Raw genomic sequence first — 11,339 nt, forward strand, 5'->3', positions numbered from 1 at the left:
AAAAAAGTTGAAAAATTGCGTTTTTTTAAATTCGCTTCCGGTATCGACCGGAAGCACTGACGAAAATTTGAAAGTATAGGTGCAAAACTACAACATGTCATCTATTAGTCCTGAAAACGACAACATTCTAGCTTTTGTCGTTTTTGAGTTTTTGTGTCGACAAAATGGTCACTAAAAATTCGATTAAAGGTCGATAACTTCCGACCGGAAGTGATTTTTGAAAAATTAAAAAAAATGGATCAAGTTTAAATCATGATACATCATCTCTGAAAATTTCAAAGAAATCCGTCCATGCATCTCTGAGAAATCGTCTGCACAAAATTTGGACGAAAAAAAATAATAATAACTAGATACGATCTCTTTGCGAGCAACGAGGGGTCTTCCGTCCGATTCTGAAGTAAAAAACGAAAAATCTAACAGAAAAAGTGATAAAAAAAATTCGGACATTCGGGGGAGCGAACCCGGGTCGCCCGCGTGACAATCCGACGCACTAACCATTCCGCCATTGAAAACACCGCTTCAAATTTTTAAATACGAAAATCTCGAGATTACCTTTTTTAATTCTAAAACAAATTACATATTTCGCATTCGCAAAAGAGTCACTATTAAGAGATCTAATATAAAAGAAAAATATTGGAAAACAAAAAAGTTGAAAAATTGCGTTTTTTTAAATTCGCTTCCGGTGTCGACCGGAAGCACTGACGGAAGATTTGAAAGTATAGTGCAAAACTACAACATGTCATCTATTAGTCCTGAAAATGACACCATTCTAGCTTTTGTCGTTTTTGAGTTTTTGTGTCGACAAAATGGTCACTAAAAATTCGATTAAAGGTCGATAACTCCCGACCGGAAGTGATTTTTCAAAAATTAAAAAAAACGAATCAAGTTCATATCATGATACATCATCTCTGAAAATTTCAAAGAAATCCGTCCACACATCTCTGAGAAATCTTCTGCACAAAAATTGTAAGAAAAAAAAAGGAAGAATAATAATAAAAGTGAAAAAGAAACAATAGAATAATAGAAGGGTCTTCCGTTGGAGACGGAAGACCCTAATAAAGGTAAAAAAGAAACCGAAGAATAATAGAAGGGTCTTCCGCTGAAGACGGAAGACCCTAATAAAGGTAAAAAAGAAACCGAAGAATAATAGAGGGGTCTTCCGCTGAAGACGGAAGACCCTAATAAAAAAAGTGAAAAAGAAACCGAAGAATAATAGAAGGGTCTTCCGCTGAAGACGGAAGACCCTAATAAGAAAAAAAGTGAAAAAGAAACAATAGAATAATAGGAGGGTCTTCCGTTGGAGACGGAAGACCCTAATAAGAAACAGAGTAAAAACAATATGTTCCCAAACTCCGTTTGGGGAACATAATAACTAGTGCTAATTGTAACGGGAACCGTTACAGATGTTCCCCGAACGCTCCCAAACTCCCTTCTCGTGCCATATTCCCTGTAAGTTTCATTAAAGAAGGCAAAATCTATGCATTTAAGACGTAAAAAAACGTTTTCCCAAAACTATACCAAGTATTTCAAATTTAAGCAATGCAGGCGTGCGCATGTGATTGCATAAGCGTAATGACGATATCATCTTGTCTACACTATTTTACTCATTTGCACGTGCACGAACGTGCATGATGACCATACCTTCTTGTAGGAGTCCGTCTATCTATGTTCCTAATCCCATCCTGTTTGGTTGAAAAACAAGGGAGTTATAGCCATTTAAAGTTTAAGCCAATCAGATTGCAGCGCACATGCATGCGCGTGTTTTCATTACAATTCTTATATATCATATTTTAGGACATCTCAAAGTATGCTTATGTTTTAAATTTCAAAGCATTTCGAAAAAAAACAGAAAAGATATTGAGATTTTTGTTTCAGCCAATCAGAGCAAAACACACGTGCACGCACGTGCATGCATGTGAATTGTGACCACACTATCTTGTAGGAGTCCTTTATGTCTATCTATGTTCTAAATCTCATGCTGTTTGGTTGAAAACCAAGGGAGTTATAGTCATTTAAAGATTCAGCCAATCAGATTGCAGCGCACGTGCATGCGCGTGATGTGATAAAAAAACTGTAGTACATCCTAATGCATGTCTATGTTATAAATTTCAAAGCATTTCATCATAAAACAAAAAAGATATTAAGATTTCTGTTTCAGCCAATCAGAGCAAAGCGCACGTGCATGCGCGTGAGTTCATGCAAATTTGACCATGTCATCTTTTCTACACATCTTATATATCTTTATATAATGAGTTTCAAAATATTGTATCAAAAAATATAAAAGTTACAACCATATTAAATATATCGGTCATTTTACTCATTGCACGCGCCCGCACGTGCATGCGAATGCGCGCAAAATGACCTTCGTTCAGCACATCTACACAACATGCCTACTAACTCTAAAAAGGTTTTAACTTAGTTTGGTGAACAGTTTCTGAGAACACTTCCGGACAAAAAAGTACCGGAGAAGAAATAAGAAGAAAAAGGAATAATAATAATAATAGTAAGAAACAGAGTAAAAACAATATGTTCCCCAACTTCGTTTGGGGAACATAATAATAATCATAAGAAACAGAGTAAAAACAATATGTTCCCAAACTCCGTTTGGGGAACATAATAAGATGTTATTCGGATGTTAGATCCACTCGCATACTCGCTACACTAACATCTAACAATATCCCGTTGAGGATCATGTCAGAGGTCAACTTCGGAACAACTCGAGGTTTATTTGCTTGAACAAATATACGATGAATTTGCAGGCGAAGATTAGATTTGTTGATAGAATTTGACCTCTGACGTGACCCTCTATGAGGTGTTGTTAGATATTAGTGTAGCAAATATGCTGTGCGAGAGGATCTAACATCTAATTTTAATTAGATTGCTTAATTCTTTGAAAAACAAACTCAACAAAATTAAAAGAAAAACAGTTTATTATAACTTTTTAAGATAATAAATAAATTATATAATTATTCTAAAAAAGCATTTGATTGTGTTGACAATATATTAAGAAAGCATTAGAATAACGAAATAAAATAACAACAAATGTGTTCTGATAGAACAAATAAAACCAGATAACATTTCATATAATTCCTGGTGTTTACTTCACTCTATTCATTCTCCCCTTTAGAGATCTTTCAGAATTCCATTAGACACTATCTGTGGGTAGATTACATGAATGTGTACATGTATATATATTTTAATTTAAATTGAAAGAACTTTATTCGGTAATAACCAATATTTGCCCCCCAAATCAAACTTTGATGGAGATATATTTAATTAAGTTCTTAAACAGGGGAGTATATGCTGACTTCAAAGCACTGAATATTGTCTTCAGTAATGACGCCATATGTAAGTAATGACGTCACAAACATGACGTTGATTTCAGTTTTTTATGAATTTTACAGAAAAATGTACACATTTCGTCGATATTTTGAGTAAAAGTCACCGAGCGCATGTGTGTTAAGTATCAATATTTTGATATAATGTGTAGAATGATAATATCAATGAAATATGTCAATATTGTTCCTGAAGAAACTTGCGCTCTATAAATTTTAAAGCTAAAATTGTTGAAATTTTGTCCATTTTGTCCTCTTTCTGAAAAAGGATATAAAATCGGACTAGTTACTGACGTCATAAAAACAAAAATTGTGAATACACTGCTTTGACACTATAATATTTTCTGTTAATTTATATTTCTCATACAATTAATTGAATTCAGCACATTTCAGGAAGTTTTCAAAATTTGACTTTTGTGGGGGCAAATATATGCAATATACCGCATATAGTTCTTTCATCTCTTTTTCTGACACTACATAATCCTGGAATGTGTCCTTAAATAGAATATCCTTTCCATTAGTTCCTGCATATGGAGTTCTTTAGTTGGAGAAGATCGTTTCATTGTTACTTTTGAATGTTCTTGTAAAGATTTGTTTTATTGGTTTCTTGTAACTGATTTTTTCATTGGTTACCTCTGCTTAGACTTTCGAGTCACCGTATTGGTCGCTGGAGCCTTATGCTCCGCCTCCCAGGCCAGCTGGCGTTGCTTCTCTTTCTGTCTTTCCTTTTCTGCAGCCTAGAATTTCATCCAAAAGAAACTCTTATATTTTAGATCTTTCTGCATTTCTTGTTAAGCAATCGATTAATTATATTGTTTCTATTATTATCTTGTTTCGCTTGAACAACTAGTAGATTTAAGAATTAGAATTATAGTGATCTGAATTACATGCTATCTCCAGTAAAGCACGAAGTACAATCATATTTTTTTCCTCATCTTATACCTTTAATTCGCTTTTCATTTTTCAAGATAGAAAATTTGGCTAAGCTACCTTAAAATCCTGCATATATAAAAAAACATTTCCCCACCTCTTCCTTCATTTTGTTGACAATGTAATCAACTTGAATACATAAAATCTCCACTTTTCGTTCGTTCGAGTCCTCCTTGTTTTGTAGACTTAGCGCTCGATTCAGGGGGAAGAAATCATAATTGTGCCTCTCAAGCTGGTTATAAACAAACAGCTCCAGGGTGGAGAAATCGTTAGGGCGGATCTCCGTCAGATGTATGAAGAAGAACAGATAGGACCACTGGTGATGTTCCGTTTTCACGTGTTTTTCAAAACCCTGAAAAAAGTTCAGTCAACATCTTGTATTCCATTCACTATGGGCAAAGAAAGAAACTGATTGATTTTCAAACAAGTATGTCAAATCGCATATTTTCATGTGGTCAAGTTGTCGAGGTTCGAGGGGAAAATATTGGTTTGTGGGGATTTAATTTTGTGGTTTAAAAACGTTTCGGCATATGACATTTTACATTTCGTGGTGGTCATAAGTTCGTGGGTATATCCATACCTCGAAAACAACGAAAATTAAATCAGATAAACTAATTCTTGTATTCTTGAAGTATAAGTAGAGGCCATATCACACTGTAGGTATTGTGAAGAAGAAATATAAATTTTCTTGCATAAAATAAGTACGCTGTATAAAAAAGAACTTTGTATAGAAAGTTTGCTGTCTATATTCATCGACTTTTGTGAACGTAAAAACATATGCTTGCATAAAAAATCTGTTAACATATAAACCAAGGAATGTTTTAGTCAAATTTGTTGTGCAGCCAGTGATAACATGATTCTAAGGCATGGCTATCTAGGGACTATATTTATTTAAGGAATAACTGTCTTATTTTTCGATTTCATGATGTGATCAATCGATTGGGTTTTGTGATAATTTGCATAAACGCCGAAGGCGTTTATGCATAAAATTATCACGCAAGCCAATCGATTTATCATCGTCATGAAATTGAAAAATAAGACAGTTATTCCTTATATTTACATGCTTTGATTTCGCCAATCCACGTGCTACAAACCCTGCTTCTGTCTAGCTTTTTGTTCCGCCCTGCACGTGGTTTTTTTGGAACCGCGCCAATACTTTGATGGGAAAATAAAGTACATTTACAATTTGTAATTTTATCTCGAACAAAGACATTGGAAATGTAAATATTCTCATATTAAGAAAAGTAGGACTTGGGTTTCAAATATGTATGCATTTTTATTTTAAAATAGATATTGATTAATGCAAACTTCAAAGCAGCTTTTACCAAAATGCGTGGACTACAACAGTAACAAAACAACAACAACTTATATTTCTTTGTTCCTTTTGATGTTTTAATTTGTAGCCAATAAAAATGTGATACCTTAAAAATCTAATGTTAAAAGTTTCTATCTTTTCAAAACATATTCTGAAAAGGGTTCTTAAAAACAAATTCAAGGCATGTGAACTGTCCTTGTTACGTGTATTTGTTTAATCGTTTTGAGCACTTTTAGCATAATATAATTTCAACTTTATTCTCAAGTTATTCTTACCCCGCCATGTCTTTCAAAGTCATAGGATTCCCTGCTGCAGATGAAGCATTTATTCATCATATCTTTATCAATCGCCCACTGAAAAAAGAAAATGAAGCGTCGTGAAAATAATGATGGCTGACTCCTGATGTCACGTCTAACAAACGCCTAGTTGATGCGATCGAATTTTTCAAAACTTGCTGTTTACTGGGGTGTGTATGTGTGAATGTGTATATTTGGAGAGAAAGAATGTGAGAAAGGAGATGAGGAGGGGTTGGGAATAAATACCTTGGCATCTCGAAGCTCTGAGAAAGTGTCCACTATGATACCAAAGATGATATTCAGTCCGATAGTGGTGATTAGGATGAAGAACGTCACATCAAATACCGTCACCATGATTACTTCAGTATATTCAGACGTCATTAAATCTTCAAAGGTCTGAAGAATATCAACAAAGAAATAACTCAATATTTATATAAAGGAAGAAATGACATACGTTTGGCATCTTCCTTTTTATCATAAGTTACATGCTTGACACATATATTTGCAGTATTAATTGCACTTTGCTGAGATTAGTTTCATCGCAAAGTTCCCAAAATTACATTCTTGTATTATACATTCACTCATTATCATGAAAAAGAGATTACAACAAAGGAATACCGTATAAGGTGTGTCAACGAAGCCATGGTGAATCATGGTGATAAAACACTGGTAAACTGTTCGACAATGGCGTCCGTTCAATTCCTTGAAGAAGGATTCTCGTAACACAGCAAAGGCCACCAATGAGTAGCAAAAAAATAAAGCCAAGCCAAGAAGGGCAACCATCAACAATGCTTTACCTGAAAAGTATGTGTATAATACCATTTCATATATTGGAAGTTATCTTTAAAAAAAAGTTCTATAATACACGTACCAGAATGTATAAAAGTACAAACATAATTACTTTTTTATTTTGACAATTACATGTACTGTAGAAGTACTTTTTTCCGCATTGTATTTATTTACGCTATGTACGCGGTCACAAATTTTCCGCGGAAATTTGTCCAAGTGTACTTAATGTAAACGTAAGGCATAAAGTGACAATCTAAGAAACCTGCGTAATTTTCTACCTGCGGATTAAACAGAAATTGAGATTTTCCGCGGAATTATGACCCCGTGGAAAAAAGTACGTTTACAGTATTTACTTAAATTTCCGTTATTACGGAAGATCATTGCTAAAAAAAATTCAATCTCGCGTATATTTATTTAACAAGGTTTTTGAAAAAAGTAGAAAATTTCTGAAATTTTTCTATGGTTACAAATAACAGAAAACTTTATGTAAATATTAGGTGCATCAGAAGTGTTGTGAGCTACAGTTAATTTCCACTAAAAGTTTACCTCAATGAATAAAAAACGCGTTTTCCTTTAAGTAAAATATCATACGAGAAATCTAATTATGTACAAACGATCTTATTGTTTCTTACCATTGGTGGTAACAGCCATTCTGACTCTCTTCAGTAGCTGATTTAATTCAGCCAAATGAAGCAAGTGGAATGAAAAGAAATACCCGTAGTAAATGGTGCCTAGAATGGAGCACACGAAAAACAGCTGGAAAAAAAGTTAATCTTATTAAAGGCAAGCTGAAAGATAAGTAATTTTATCATTTCATGCGGTAAAATGAAGCAAAACTTTCATATTTTATAGAAATTATTGTAATAAATTTGAAAAACAAAGAATTCGATAAGGTATTTAAAAAAACAAAGCGAGTAAATAATGCTTGAACGTTCAATCAAAAAGGAAATTCACAAGTATATAATATTATACATACTTATACGAAATAATTGATTTATCGACAGTTGGACGTGCTATCGTTCAAATGACAAATATTGTGAGAAAAAAATAGTTAATTCTTTATAAATCGATATCAATAATACACATTATACAATTCAAATAGTTTCTTACGAAATAATAAATTGTGTATATGTTGTAAATTTCAAACTTAAGATGTGACTGGTCTTTCTTTTCATGCCATGATCTGACGTCATCATCATCGTCATCATTAGACGACCTGAAAAAGATGGCGAAAAACATGATCAATTGGTTACAAATAAATACTGTTTTATTTCGCAATCTTCTAATCATACACAGGAAGATTACTTCCCTATTTTCCTTTTAAATAAGATACAAAGTAATGAAAACTCACAATTTCTTTTTAAGCCAGTTGTATGGCGGGAACGTAGGTTGGTTAGAAATTAAAAAGGTCACCAACATACACAAGCTAAGGAAATTGTGTATTCCTCCGAATATGTACAAAAACATATAGTACGTATTGCTATTTATGGTAAACTCCGGGACTATGCTACAAGAAACAAAAATTAAATTTATAACATTTTTCCATCCAAAATAATTTTGTTATAAATGGAATAGTCGGGGAAAAAAAATTACCTTCCCGTGTTGGAGGTTCCATTCGCGTTTTTGGGGTCTCTCCACGTCACCATGATGACAGAGCTAATGATGAAACTCAAAAGGAGGACGATATAGTTCATGGGAAGCCTATAAATAACAACACAAAAATCGGTGAAGAAGATGGAAAGTTCGAACTTTCGAACGATTACCGGTATATTGTTCAGTGAAAAGAAAATATGTGAACATTCCAAACAGTTATAAAAATTCCTAAGAGCAAAAAGAATTCCTTTCTAGAAATAGTAATTATTCAAATAGGGCTAAATTAAAATGTCTAAAGATGTCCATTTTTGATATCGTGGTAAAACGAAACGTGACTCGTTTTCGCTAGCTAATTGTTAAGCGATTGTGAGAGGGAGTAGTGTATTAGAAACCCTTGGCAAGCTAAGATTAACGTGACCATACACAATAGAAATGTCGCTTTCCTTAATTTTAATCTGATAAATCTCTAGTTTTTATTATGACTGACCACATCTTGAGTAATATCCTTCCCACAATATTGGAGTGGATCTTTCGTTGATATTTGATGTCCTGAATAATGTCGCTGGCCCAGTCCATGAAATCCCTTATTTTGTTACTTGGGGACGTTCTGTCCACCTCGTACTTAAACTTTTCTTTGATCTCTTCTCTAAGCACGTTCTAAAGAAATCCAAATATATTATTTTCAATGATCAGAACGAAACCACTGTTTTAAAAAGCTTAATCATCACACGGATAAAATATAATGTCAATGTTATTTACAACAAAAAACCTTTAAGGTTTAAAATCATGGGTATCTTTTAAGGAGCACTTTGAAATTAAATTGGATATAATGGGAGGCATGGATATTACATAAAACAATAGCAATTCTCAAATCTTGGACCTAATGTCAATGTTCTTTGTAGACATAGGTACCGAAACTTTTGGACAAAACAGAAATTTATCAGTCATCTTTTGCTAAATATACATTTTTTTTATTTTAAAGAGTTCAGGATTTTAAGTACGAAATACATGTATTCATACAAAAGAGAAAAACACTTCATAAAGTAAAGAATTTGAATATAAAAAGGATCTTGTAATTCATAAAATTTTTAAGGAATAAAAATAATGATTAAAATGATTCAAATGAACAATTTCTTTCTCGTGTTCTTATATTCAGTACGTCTACAACAACGGTAAGGAATAAATTATTTCAAGCGTTCAATATAAACTAAACATCTTTTATTGAAAATAATATTATTAAAAAAATGTCATTAACATAAATAACTTAAGTAATATTCATGACAAAAATCATTCCTGCTGCACAATATGTCATAAATAAAGGTCTAAAAAATAAAGTTAATTTGCTTACCTTATCTTTGACTCGAAAATAAACTTTCTGCAAGGCATCATCTTTCACAATCTCGATGGACAAACTACTGGCTGCATAGTAATCCCAAGCCGCTCGCTGTATGTCTGTTTTTAACAAGTCTGTAAGTATTAAAGTACAGAGAGAAATTTAAAAATACTACGATTGTATATTGTTTTAACGTCCCTCTCGAGAATTTTTCACTTATATGGAGACATCACCGTATGCCGGTGAAGGGCTTCAAATTTTGACCTTTACTCGTCACTCAGGGCCATTAAGCAATGAGGGATCTATATCGTGCCAGCGCCTGCCGCTGACACGGGGCCTTAGTTTTTAAGGTCTCATCCGAAGGACCCGCAACTTTCACTTCAAAGTGCCGAGCGCATGGCGAAGGAACAGTTGCTACCCATTTTTTATCGACTTAGGTCAGTCGTGGCCGAGATTCGAACTCACGACCTCCCGGTCACGAAGCGAGCGCTCTACCGACTGAGCTACCGTGAATGGTAAAAATACTACGAATAGGGTATTTAAAGGAGACGTGTAATACTGCAGCATTTCTTTAAAAAAAACAACCAAAATTGTCTAATTAAATGATGAAAATATGGATGTGATCTTTTTTGAAAAACAAGAGGCCAATGGGCCACATCGCTCACCTGAGAATCTTTGACCATTCTGCTTTTTACCAGATTTATTGTGACCCCACCCTACCCCAATGATCATAATTTAAACAATTTGAAATCTACAATACCCCAGGATGCTTCACATAAGTTTCAGCTTTTCTGGTCAAGTGGTTCTTGAGAAGAAGATTTTAAAAGATTTTTCCTATATACTTCTATATAAAACTTTGATTCCCCATTGTGACCCCGCCCTACCCCCTGGGTCATGATTTGAACAATTTAGAATCTACACTACCCCAGGGTGCTTCCATATAAGTTTCAGCTTTTCTGGTCCAGTGGTTCTTGAGAAGCAGATTTTTAAAGAGTTTCCTATATATTTCTATGTAAAACATTGATTCGCCATTGTGGCCCCGCCATACCCTTGGGGGGCATAATTTGGCTAATTTAGAATCTACACTACCCCAGGGTGCTTCCACATAAGTTTCAGCTTTTCTGGCCCAGTGGTTCTTGAGGAGAAGATTTTAAAAGATTTTTCCTATATATTTCTATGTAAAACTTTGATTCCCCATTGTGACCCCGCCCTACCCCCCGGGGGTCATGATTTGAACAATTTAGAATCTACACTACCCAACGGTGCTTCCACATACGTTTCAGCTTTTCTGGTCAAGTGGTTCTTGAGAAGAAAATTTTCAAAGTTTTTCCTATGTATTTCTATTTCTATGTAAAAAAATTGATTCCCCATTGTGGCCCCGCCCTACCGCAGGGGGTCATGGTTTGAATAATTTAGAATCTACACTACCCCAGGGTGCTTCCATATAAGTTTCAGCTTTTCTGGTCCAGTGGTTCTAAGAAGAAGATTTTAAAAAGATTTTTCCTATATATTTCTATATAAAACTTTGATTCCCCATTGTGGCCCTGCTCTACCCCCGGGGGTCATGATTTGAACAATTTAGAATTAACACTACCCCAGGGTGCTTCCACATAAGTTTCAGCTTTATTGGCCCAATGGTTCTTGAGAAGAAGATTTTTTAATGACCCAACCCTATTTTTGTCTTTTCTTGATTATCTCCCGTTGTGAGGGGACTCGGCCCTTCATTTTAACAATTTAAATTTTCCTTT

General features: G+C 34.1%; 2 protein-coding genes across 2 annotated transcripts; both read right to left on the minus strand.

The window, feature by feature from the left end:
- Positions 1–3,947: 3,947 nt before the first annotated feature.
- On the minus strand, positions 3,948–8,049 carry LOC134250840 (inositol 1,4,5-trisphosphate receptor type 3-like). Its single transcript, XM_062733214.1, has 8 exons — positions 8,017–8,049; positions 7,776–7,881; positions 7,298–7,421; positions 6,495–6,673; positions 6,123–6,272; positions 5,856–5,933; positions 4,363–4,617; positions 3,948–4,072 (listed from the first exon to the last, which is right to left on the minus strand). Exons 3-8 carry the CDS (start codon positions 7,314–7,316, stop codon positions 3,965–3,967), a joined length of 789 nt encoding a protein of 262 aa, XP_062589198.1. The 5' UTR covers positions 7,317–7,421; positions 7,776–7,881; positions 8,017–8,049; the 3' UTR covers positions 3,948–3,964.
- LOC134250735 (uncharacterized) lies at positions 7,397–9,725 on the minus strand (the record flags this gene model as incomplete). Its single annotated transcript, XM_062733121.1, has 6 exons — positions 7,397–7,421; positions 7,813–7,881; positions 8,017–8,172; positions 8,259–8,366; positions 8,746–8,915; positions 9,607–9,725. Coding segments are annotated over 6 exons (647 nt in total), but the record flags the coding sequence as incomplete, so codon positions are not given.
- Positions 9,726–11,339: the final 1,614 nt, after the last annotated feature.

The sequence above is a fragment of the Saccostrea cucullata genome, unplaced genomic scaffold (assembly GCF_032062105.1).
Source record: "Saccostrea cucullata isolate Sc308-1 unplaced genomic scaffold, CSIRO_AGI_Scuc_v1 ctg15708, whole genome shotgun sequence".
NCBI classification, from domain to species: Eukaryota; Metazoa; Mollusca; class Bivalvia; order Ostreida; family Ostreidae; genus Saccostrea; species Saccostrea cuccullata.

What these genes read in the sequence shown, in the direction of transcription:
- LOC134250840 (XM_062733214.1), bottom strand. An exon ending in TCGTTGACACACCTTATACG is followed by an intron (nt 6,273 to 6,494) that starts GTATTCCTTTGT and finishes GATATTCTTCAG; the next exon opens with ACCTTTGAAGATTTAATGAC. An exon ending in CAGAGCTTCGAGATGCCAAG is followed by an intron (nt 5,934 to 6,122) that starts GTATTTATTCCC and finishes TTCTTTTTTCAG; the next exon opens with TGGGCGATTGATAAAGATAT.